The sequence below is a fragment of the Suricata suricatta genome, chromosome 5 (assembly GCF_006229205.1).
Source record: "Suricata suricatta isolate VVHF042 chromosome 5, meerkat_22Aug2017_6uvM2_HiC, whole genome shotgun sequence".
In the NCBI taxonomy this organism is placed as follows: Eukaryota; Metazoa; Chordata; class Mammalia; order Carnivora; family Herpestidae; genus Suricata; species Suricata suricatta.
In genome coordinates, this window is record NC_043704.1 from 120,000,526 (window position 1) to 120,012,231 (window position 11,706).

The 11,706-nt window shown below is 40.0% G+C and overlaps 1 protein-coding gene across 1 annotated transcript in view; it reads right to left on the minus strand.

The window, feature by feature from the left end:
- Positions 1–11,700, minus strand: part of SLC25A36 (solute carrier family 25 member 36) — a 38,122-nt gene extending 26,422 nt beyond the window's left edge. Inside the window, exon 1 of the mRNA XM_029940159.1 lies at positions 11,439–11,700. Coding sequence (XP_029796019.1) covers positions 11,439–11,479 — 41 coding nt within the window. The 5' untranslated portion in view covers positions 11,480–11,700. The remainder of the gene's footprint in view (positions 1–11,438) is intronic.
- Between the last annotated feature and the right edge of the window lie 6 nt (positions 11,701–11,706).

The window sequence follows — 11,706 nt, forward strand, 5'->3', positions numbered from 1 at the left end:
TGATCTCATGATTCATGAGTTCATGGGTTTGTGAGTTTGTGCCATGCGTTGGGCTCTCTGTGCTGTCAGAACAGAACCTGCTTGAGATTCTGTTTCCATCTCTCTCTGCACGCCCCCCCACTTGCTATTGCTGTCTCTCAAAAATAAATAAACATTTAAAAAAATAAAAAGCCACAATCTGAGAGAAAATATTTGCAAAACACTTGATAAAGTGCTTATATTCAGAAATACAACTCAATGATAAAACACAAACTCAAAAAGGCCAGGAACAGACACTTCACCAGATACATGGATGCAAAAACACATACAAAGGTTTTTCAAAATCATTTATTAGGGAAATGCAAATTAAAATCACAATGAGATACAATGGACATACAACAGATGTAGATCTAGTAATGGCTAAATTACTAAAAGTCGGCCCTGTGCGTGCTGTCAGTGTGCAGCCAGATATAGGGCTCAATCACAAAACCACGAGATCATGACCTGAGTGGAAATCAAGTCAGATGCTTACCTGACTGAGCCACCTAGGCATCCCACAGCACCTATACTCTTAATAGCCCTAAACTGGAATCAATCAAAATGTCTATCAACTGATGAAGGAAAACAAGTTATGGCATATCAGTATAATAAATTATTACTATCCTTCAATAAAAAGCACCAACCTGGATCAATCGCAAAAGCATTATGCTAACCTTAAAAAGTCAGGGGCAAAAGGCTTTTATTTTATGATACTTATTTTTTATAACTTTTTGAAAAAGGCAAAACTAGAAGAACAGAAATGAGATCAGTGACCAAGAGGTAGTAGAGTGGGGAGGAACTGACTGCAAAGGGCACAGAAGAACTCTTGGGATAAAAGAAATGTTCTACAGCTTGATTATATTAGTAGTTACAGTACCTTATACATTTGATAAAACTCACTGAATTATACAATTAACAAAGGATGAGTTTTATTATATATACCTTGATAAACCTGACGAAACTGAATATGTGAAAACTAGTAAAAAAAATTTTAATGAACTATTATATGAAAAATTTTTGCAAATTTTTTTAAATGTTTTATTTATTTTTGATACAGAGAGAGACAGAGTATGAGAGTGGGAGGCGCAGAGAGAGAAGGAGACACAGAACCGGAAACAGGCTCCAGGCTCTGAGCCAGCAGTTAGTACAGAGCCTGATGCGGGGCTCGAACCCACAAAGGTGAGATCTGACCTGAGCCGAAGTCGGAGGCTTAACCGACTGAGCCACCCAGGCGCCCCTTATATGAAAAATTTTAATGGTTACATGGACTACCTGAAATTGAATACAATTACATTATATTGAAGTAATCATAATAAACTTAATGTTCCTAAAAACTCCACTTATAGCTTTAAATAAAAATTAAAAAAAATTAAACCCCAAAAAGGAAAACATCAGAATCAGAATTATATTGTCAGAAGTCAGCATATCAACTAGATAAATAGGGCTCTAAGAGATTTGAAACAAAATTACTAGCTCAAGGGAGACTCTATCCTCAATAAACAAGGAACAGATATTATTTCTAACAGCTATGATATAGGCTTAAAACCTCATTACAGTTGACTCTAAAATATCAGGGGGGCTAGAGGCACCAAATCCCCCCACCACATGCAGTCAAAAATCTACACGTAACTTTTGACTCCTCCAAAACTTAACTACTAATAACCTACTGCTGACTGGAAGCCTTACAAATAGCATAGGGTTGATTAATACATATTTTTTATATGTTATATACTGTATTCTTACAATAAAACTAAAGAAAATATTAAGAAAAATTTGCAGCACTATACTGTTCATCCCCAAAAAATGTTATTAAGAAAATACATTTGCAGCACTATCCCAAAAAAATCTGCTTGTAAGTGGACCCTATGCAGTTCATATCCATGTTGGTCAAAGGTCAACTTTATACAAAAGACCAGAAGTAAATCTTAAACAGAAGCCACAAGTTTGTTTCTGTTCATTGTTGAGGGCCAAAGTGGCAAGACATGTGACTCATCACGGTACAGGCTGTAGTATATGCTGCAGAACTGAAGACAGCCTGCAAGGTGAAACACACCGTATCCACACTACAACAGAGGTTTAGAGTATATCACAGCTGTTTTTAATGTGAAGTTACCTGGCTTTTTTTTTTTTAACTACTGAAAATATTCATTTTGTAAATTTATTGAACATAAAAACCAAATAGGCCCAAAATTTTAAGAACCATGCATATTTGTTTTGGTTTTATATTTCTGTAAAACATAAAAAATGTATTCTTGGGTTTCACAATGAACATGAATTACTTCTATAATTAAAATTAATAAATATAGGGGTGCGTTGCTGGCTCAGTCGAGTATGCGACTCTTGATCTCGAGGTTATGGGTTCAAGCCCCACCAAGTGTAAAGATTACTTAAAAATACAATATTAAAAATAAATAAATAAATAAAAACAAAAAGCCAAGGTAGCACATAGGCCATGATTCCTACCCTACTCCTGGTTCCAAGAAAATAAATCTATTATACAAAGAAAACAACCTACTGGGGGAAAACATCTTGTAAAGATGATATATGATATAACCCACGTACAGTATTTCATGATATAGCACATAGAAAATACTTAAAAATTATTACCTAATGAAGTTATCAGCATCTATTACTGATAGCAATACCTAATATTCTGTAACAGAACTATTACAACTACTTTAAGGCCATACCACAAATATATACTATGACTCCTAAAAACATAATTCAACAAGTAATGAGGATCTAAATTGTACAAAGGTGGTGGGTGATGGGTGATGTAACTAGGTGTTCATACAAGCACTTTGGCTGTTCTGAAGCAGTTTTATGGTACAAAATGCAACAGGTATGCAAGCACAGGGGTGACACTCCAGGATCTCTCATGCTGTTTTTATCTTAAAGTCATTTAAAATTATTATGCAAGCTGAAATCATTAAAATCGATGTAGAGAAAAAAAAAACCACTGGAGTCAATAATTATTTAAAATCTCTACTTATAAAGAGGGATTAACTATAGACTATTTCTTGTCCGTGTCAAAAATCTCAACTGCCTAAATATGCCACAAGGACAGAGAACCACTGGAGAAATGACCAAAATATAAGATTTCTAGCAATGAAGCAAACAGGAGGGGTAATTGACTTAATGAGAAAAAAAGGCTTGCAGAAGGAAATACTAAAGGAAAACACTTTTGCCCTGCAGAATCTCAGAGGCCTACGGGCATGAAGTATTCAAGATGGAGTAAGGCAAAGAACTGGAAATAGAAGGACTGGCTGATAAGCTATATATATATATATATATATATATATATATATATATGGTGAAGGTGAATACCTGGGTAGGATCTACCCCTCCCCCCCTACCCTTTACCCCCACCCCCTACACAATGGGTAAAACTATGCTCCTGGGCAGAAGCTTAAATCTCTAAAGAACATGAATTTAGGAATCTCTGAGGTCAGGGTGCCTGAGTGACTCAGCCGGTTAGGCATCCAACTCTTTCTTGGTTTTGGCTCAGGTCATGATCTTGAGGTTCAAAGGCTGGAGCCCCAGGTTGAACTTGAGAGGACAGTGTGAATCCTATATGAGATTCTCTCTTTCCCTCTCTCACTGCCCCTTCCCTGCTGACAGTTTCTCTCTCTCTCTCTCAAAATAATAAACTTAAAAAAAAAAGTTTAGAAGAATCTCTGGGGTCAGGTTTCACAGGTAGAATCAATAGATACTAAAAAACCCTACACCAAGTTGCACTACCACAATCTTTTAAAATATTGGGAACAAAGGGGCACCTGGGTGGCTGACTCAGCGAAGCATCTGACTTCAGCTCAGGTCATTATCTCACAATTTGTAAGTATGAGCCCTGTGCTGGGCTCTGTGCTGACAGACACTGCTTGGGATTCTGCCTCTCTCTCTGCCCCTCCCTCACTTGCTCTCTGTGTCTCTCAAAATAAAATAAATAAATAAACTTAAAAAGAATACAAAAATAAAACACAAGAACAAAGATCTCATCAACTTCCAGAACGAATAAAAGGTCATACATAGACAAAAATAGCATCAGAATTTCCAACAAGTGCAGAAAACTACTTATTCCAGAATTCTGTACCAAACCTGTCAAGCAGAAAGAATAAATACACCTGCATACAAAGAAATATTTAAGAAATTTCCGACCTTGTACCTTTTCTTACACAGCTACTAAAGAATGTGTTCTGTGAGTTAAGGGACTAATCTAGAAAAGAGGAGGGATTATACCTAAGACTAATACAATGTTATATGTCAAATGATAGCTCAATAAAATGGGAGCAGGGGGACTGAATTTAGGAACACAATGAATAACACAGGAGAGGGAGAAAGGAATCCCAAGAAATTTCAGAGTTAGAAAATAACCAGTCCATAAAGGATTCGAGTAACAAACAGTTCAGAGGGATGAAGAACTTCAGGAAAAAAACTGACAAATGAATATATTTGAAGATAGGAAACTGAATATTCAAGTATTCAAATTAGTAAGCATTTTTATTTTCATATTTAAAAAGTTTTTTTTAACATTTATTCATTTTTGAGAGAGTCAGAGCACAAGTGGGAATGGGACAGAGAGAGGGGGAGACAAAGAATCTGAAGCAAGCTCCAGGCTGAGCTGTCAGCACAGAGCCTGACACAGGGCTCAAACCCAGAAACCATGAGATCATGACCTGAGCCAAAATCAGACCTTTAACACCACCCAGGTGCCCCAATAAGCATTTTTAAATGTGCAGCGATTATTAACTCCAAGGAGGAAAAATGAAATTATTCAAGAAAGAAAAGGTCAACAACTGAGCCCTACTATCAATATTATATACTGTCACAATACACCAAAAAATTGTGATATAACTAACTACATAATGATAGGATGAAAAGACAGGGGAATTAGGGCATGGTATAACTAAATCCTCATCTACCAGAACAGAAAGTATGAAGAAAATTCCACATAGCTAAGACATATACTAAGTTCCCACTAGGAAGGAAATGTGGAGGGGGGAGGGGAGATGATGGGAAATGCTGATTAATAAAAATATTAAAGCAGCTTAAAAATATGGTATGCATACTTTTAAAAGTAATTTTAATCAAAACTCTACCAATATATATATATATATTTTTAATAGCAGGGGTTTTTTAACAGCATGTGGTTAAAGTTTCTGGGACCCACTCACTGGACCCCAGGAAAAAAATGATATATGTGGTGTACAAGTGTCTTGGACTGAGTACCCTACAATAAATCTGGAATCTTGACCACTTTTCATCATGTCCATCCTGGGCTAAGCCACTGGCCTCTGCTCTAATTAGAGTTTAATACATGAACCATGCTCTTGCCTCAGGATCTCCATTCTTGCTATTTCATCTTCATATTCTTGCCTCAAATATGAGGATGGGTTACTACCTCAACTCCTTATCTTTGCGTTAGTTGTCACTTCTCACTGATGTCTTCTCTTATCACCATATAAAAAATCCCCCACACTGTGGGTACCTGGGTTGCTCAGCTGGTTGAGTGTCCAACTTCAGCGCAGGTCATGATCTCACAGTTCAGTTCATAAGGTCGAGCCCTGCAATGGGCTCTCTGCAGTCGGTACAGAACCTAGGATTCTCTGTACCTCTCTCTCTCTCTGCCCCTTCTCTGTTTGCACTCTCTCTTGGTCTCTCAAAAATAAACAAACATTTAAAAAAAACCCTCTACACTGACTCTATCCACCCTCCCTGCACTACTTTTTTCTACAGCCCATACTGTCAGTTAATATACTAAGTATTTTATTTACTTTAACTTCTTCTGTGTTCCCTGATGCTATAACGTAAGCATCAGGAAATCAGCAATTTACATCCTCTACTATAACCCCAAAATCTCTGATAATGCCTGTTGACATAGCAAGCCCTCATGTTGATTGAGTGAATGAACAGTGTAGCATTTGATAACTCAGGATTTAAGAGGTAGGAGACAGTGTTGGCCCAACTTCCTTATTCTTCAGAAGAGGAAACAAAAATCCGGCAAGGGGAAATTAGTTGTTCCACATTCACAGTCAATTAAAGAACAACCCAATCTCCTAAGTCTTAGTCCAGCTCTTTTCCTTTCAAATCTTTGACTTCAATCCACAAGGAATATACTACATCAAGATGCAGTATATCCTCATGCACAAAAATTTTGCAGAATATTATTATTTTTTAAATGTTGGTTATAAACCAAATTGATTTCATAATCCACTAATGGGTTGCTATGCAATTTGAAGCATGCTATCTATACTAAATTAGATGCAATTTAGCCTGGAAGAATATAAGGAGAAGAATTTGTTCTTCTATATTGTTACTATTACATACCTTAAGTAGCCTGAGGGTAGATATTTTTCATGCACTGTCAATTTAGTGCAAGATTAAAGCAGCATGCTAACTGCTGAGCGTAGATATTTTTTATGCACTGTCAATTTAGTGCAAGATTAAAGCAGCATGCTAACTTAATAGCTGTAGAGTAGGAACAATGCATACTGAGCTTCACAACTAAATGGATGTCAGTACAACTAAGATATATTAAATATATACTATTTTCTTATTTATAAATCTGTAAGATGTGGACAGCACAATTATTTTAAGGTAACCAAGTTATAAAACAATTAATGGAAAAGACTAGAAATTATTTTAAAAATATTCTATATAAAAATCATAACATTTAAAATTGTTTTAGTCTAGTCTCCCACAAAGAACGTTTCTTAGCAATTAATACTGATTGAAGTATTTTTTACTATTCATGACCAAATTCCTCATGAACATTAATTTGTATAGCCAATATAATGCTTAAAAAATTTAGCAAGATAGGGTTACCTCGGTGTCTTAGCCAGTAAGCGACTGACTCTTGATTTTGGCTCAGGTCCTGATTACAGATCCTGAGTTCGAGCCCTGCATGGTCCCATAGGGCTCTGCGCTTGACAGTGCAAAGTCTGTTGGGGATTCTCTCTTCTCTCTGTCCCTCCCCTGCTCACCCGCATGCACTTTCTCTCAAAATAAACACTTAAAAATTAAATAACAAAAAAAGAAAAAATTTGCAACTAGAAATGTATAATGTAGCAAGGCTGGAAGAATCCAAGATCAAGAAGGCCACGCATAAGATCCTTCCATCTGCAACAACGTGGAAGAATGTGGAAGACATTATACTAGGTGATATCAGCCAGAAAGAGAAAAACTGCATGATCTCATTTATATGTAAAATGTAAAAGGAGTCAAACAACATAGAAGTCAAAAACCATGGGAGGATGTTTAACAGAGGCAAGGTGTGAGAAATGAGAAGGTACTAGTCAAGCAGCATAAAACTGCAGTTACATAAGATTAGTAAGTCTACAGTTTTAATGTACAACATAATGACTAAAACTAATACTACTGTACTGAATACTGGAAATTTGCTAAGAGTATATTTCAGATGCTCTCTCGTACAAAAATGGTAACTACATCAGATGTTATGTTTTTTTTTTTAATGTTTTATTTATTCTTAAGAAACAGAGCATGAGTGGGTGAGGGGCAGGCAAAGCGAGAGAGGGACACAGAACCTGAAGCATGCTCCAAGCTCTGAGCTGCCAGCACAGAGCCCGATGCAGGGCTCGAACTCATAAGCCGTGAGATCATGATCTGAGCCGAAGTCGGACACTCCAAGGACTAAGCCACTCAGGGGCCCCTACATCAGATGTTATGTTATAATCATTTCACTATGTATATTTACATCAAATCATCATGTTGTATACACCTTAAATATACACTAATAAAAATAAAAAAAAAGACCATGTGAAGAAGCCCCTCAGAATGAGGTACTGAAGGCTAACAATCATCAGTTGGAAGAGTGATGATCTACAGAGGCTTTCTGACATCTCTAACTTTCTCAAGTCTCTCTGGTTCTATATTCCAAACTTCCTCTCACACTTCCCCTTACCATCCCCACTCCAAGTGCCTTAAAGCATGCTTTCACTTTTTTTTGCCTTCCAAGTGGTCCCGAGTCCCTCTGATCCAGTGAGGTGACCAATGACTTAAGGTCACTTGCAAGGTATCACCAATGTAATTTGCTATTACTAGTAATAAAGTAATAAACTGGATGCTTTACTGTTAAAAGAAAAAGTTACAATTCAAAATCACTTGCTCATTTGCTTTAACTGCTTTGATCAGGAAGTAAAGAATAGCCAAGTTTGAGAGTTGAAGAACATATTCTACAACAAAAAATCTAGAAAGGATGGTTTCTAAAGTTTGTTCCTCCTTTTGGAGACAATCTACCTCTCAAAGAAAAAAAACTGCCTCTGGTGTACATATGTAGCTGATACAATAACAGACGATATTAAGAACTTAAAAAGTCTTTTTAAATTTTTTTTTTTATGTCTTTTGAGAGACAGCGTGAGCAGGGGAGGGTCAGAGAGAGAAGGAGACACAGAACAGGAAGCAGGCTCCAGGCTCTGAGGTAGCTGTCAGCACAGAGCCCGATGCGGGGCTCGAACCCAGAGATCATGACCTGAGCCACCCAGGCGCCCCAAGAACTTAAAAAGTCTTAATATTAAAGAATTTAAAACTATATTTCATACTGCTTACATATAGTGTTAAAAGTACAGTTTAGGGGAGCTGGGTGGCTCAGTCAGTTAAGCATCCGACTTGGGCTCAGGTCATGATCTCACGGTTGGGGAGTGTAAGACCCCGTCTGTCTCTGTGCTGATGGCTCAGATATAGGAGACTGCTTCAGATTCTGTGTCCTCCTCTGTCTCTGACCCTCCCCCGCTCATGTCTGTTTCTCTCAAAAATAAACATTAAAAACTTTTTTTAAGTACAGCTTAAATAAATCTTGTCTACATCCTTTTTGCAGGTTGCCACGTGTTGCTTCTATAACTTCACTGATGTAACTAATGACCTTATAAACTCTGAATATGAACTCTGGCAAATACATAATGAGACCAAAGGGTGTCCTAAAGACAGCATAAGCTATGCATAGGAGTATGTCACCCAGACCCAAGGTCCAGCACTGGACTGTTGCAAATGGTTTTGATTTAATAACATAGCTACTAGACTATTAGAAATCTCTCTGAAACCCTGACAAACTCTAACTTGAATATAATTATAGTTATCAGAAAATGATCCAAAGGCCCCATATTCAGACAATTTTTGCCTAAGGTTAAATGCTACTGTGAAAGGTTATTTAGTTTCTATGAAGATTGTCCTGAAAACAATTGTCTAAGTAAGCAACTTTAACATATAAAAAAATTCAACATCTCCAACCCAACTGAGAACAATGTTACTAACACAACCCAACTTGCACTTCCACAATGCTTAGCATACCAGAATATTCCTCAAAATTGACTTTATATAATATAGAGATGGAATGACCTCTTAGAGATCATGTCTCTCTCATTTTATATGAATGGAAAGCTGTTTGACCTTGGGAAAATCAATACACCTCAGTATTTTTCCACATTTTTCAGCAGCTGAGCCAGATAATGTTGACCATCCTTCCCAGTTCTAATGTTTCTCTAAAAATGATACACTGGGGGGAAAAACAGGTTTTACTGCAACAAAGTACGCAACCACATATAAGTGTAAAACTGAGAGATGCAAAGGAAGGGAATTTACAAAGCTGATCACCTATGTTGTATCAAGCCCTACATCCCAGTACCTCGTAATTTTCCAAATAACTTGCAAATGCTAGGTTCTCCGGGGGAGGAGAGACTCCTAAATCTATTCGTGTTGAGATGCACTCTCCGTTTCTGCTTTTAAGGAAAAATCTAAGGGGCGGGGAGGGTCTTTGTATGTATTAATAAAAAAAAATCAGTGCAATCAAGCTAACACTTCGTTAGCCTACCCCACTAACAAAACTTGATATACGAATCTTGAATGCAGAGTAATAGAAGTGTTAGGACCTAGGACGGGCCTTAGAGATCACATAGTACATCATCCTCACTTTACAAATGAAGCAATTAAAATAAAAAGTTTTGTCCGGTTTTTTCACTCAAAATAGCAGCCAGAAGTGATGCACGGGTCTCCTAACTTTCAGGTATTACCTTGTGACAGAATTACACAAAGAAGCCCAATTATTTCCCTAACAAGACACCTTTCCAAGAGCATCTATACAGCTAATGGCTTTTTAAAAGAAAAATGAATTCATTTGCCAAATTATTGGTTAACGCATCAAAAATATGGATCGTTGGTAAAAGTATCTATCAAAAAGGTGGAGAGTACATCGCCTAAACTTGCCCTCACGGATTAAAAGAAAAATATTTTTTTATGCCAGAGCAGTGACTGGCCCACGACTGATATACAGTTAAATCTGTTGAGTGATTGTGCCAACCTAAGGAAAGTAATGCCATCATTAGCAAGAAAGTCTTAAAGTGATCGATTTTCAAGCAAACTATGTTTTAAGGGGTTGAGACTTTATACAGTCATATAGACAGAAAAGAGCCTCAGCAGAATTCATCAAAGCCATTTTTTTTATTAACATGATCTTACAGATAAGTAACTCTTAAGCTTAAAAAATCTAGGATTCCCCAAATAATTTGGAAGGAATAAACCTGTAAAAGAGACTAAATTGGCTCAGCAAAATATCTGCAGGATTTAGGGTGGCCATCAGGGAACTGAGACTTCAGGCTCAGTCCTAATCTTGTACACACAGTAACCATGGCCAAAGCATCTGACCTCTCCCTACGCGCGACTTGCTCTTTAAGCCGACGAAAAGCAGTGGGTGTGCAAGAGGGTTGGTTTTCAGGAAAGAATCTCACCCCAAAGGCACTGCCGCTTGGCACTGCATCGCGCAACCTGGAGAAGCTGGGGCAAAAAAAAATTTCCAAGAGCGAGAAACCTACGGTTCCGGCGGCCGAGAGAACACCAAAGCCGCCCGCGGGCGCCGGAAGCCCCCCAAGGGCCCGCCCCGCAGAGGGGGCCGGGAAATCGGCGCCCGGAGGTCCGAGGTGCGGCGTGAGCGACGTGAGGAGGCCTCGCAGCACGCGCGGCACAGGAGGGGAGGGAGGCGGCGGCCCCGGCGCCCATTTTGTCCTCGGCCTCCGCACCTCCGCCCAGTACCCCCAGGCTTACGAACGTCCGTGAGGCCTGCAGCCGCGCTGCTCCCCGCGGCCCCGCATCTCCGACACCCGATAGGCCGCGGCGCGTGGCCCTGGCCCGCCTAGTCCCCTGGCCCGCCTGCCGCTCCTCAGGCTCGCGGATCCTGCTCCAGCCTCGCCGCGGCTCCGCGGGCCCACGGCCTCACGCCCAGCCCCGGCTTCAACCCCCAACCCTCCCCGCCCGGCTTCAGCCTCCTTAGCAGCCCTGGCTCAAGCCCCCTCACCTCTCCCCGCCCGGGCTTCACCCTCTCGGCCCCGCTGGCTGGAGCCCCCTCACCCCTCTCGCCCGCGTTAGGCCATGGCCTTCAGCCGGGCACCCCCAGCCCGCACGCCCAATGTGGACCGTACCCCCCGGCAAATAGATGCACAAGCGTGTCCCTCTGGCTCATTCTCTCTCCCGCATGTCCTCCGGGCGCTGAGGCGGGACGTGGATCCAGCCACCCGCGAAGGCCGGCAGCTTCAGTCCCGGGCTAAAAATGCAGTGTCCCAGGGACGGCGCGGGGCCCACTATCGGAGACGCGGCTGCAGAAGGCAACCGGCGCGGCCCTCCCCGCGGCGCTGCAGCCGCGCCGCCTCCCGCTCCAGCTGGGCGCTCTCGACCAGAGCCGGAGAGCGG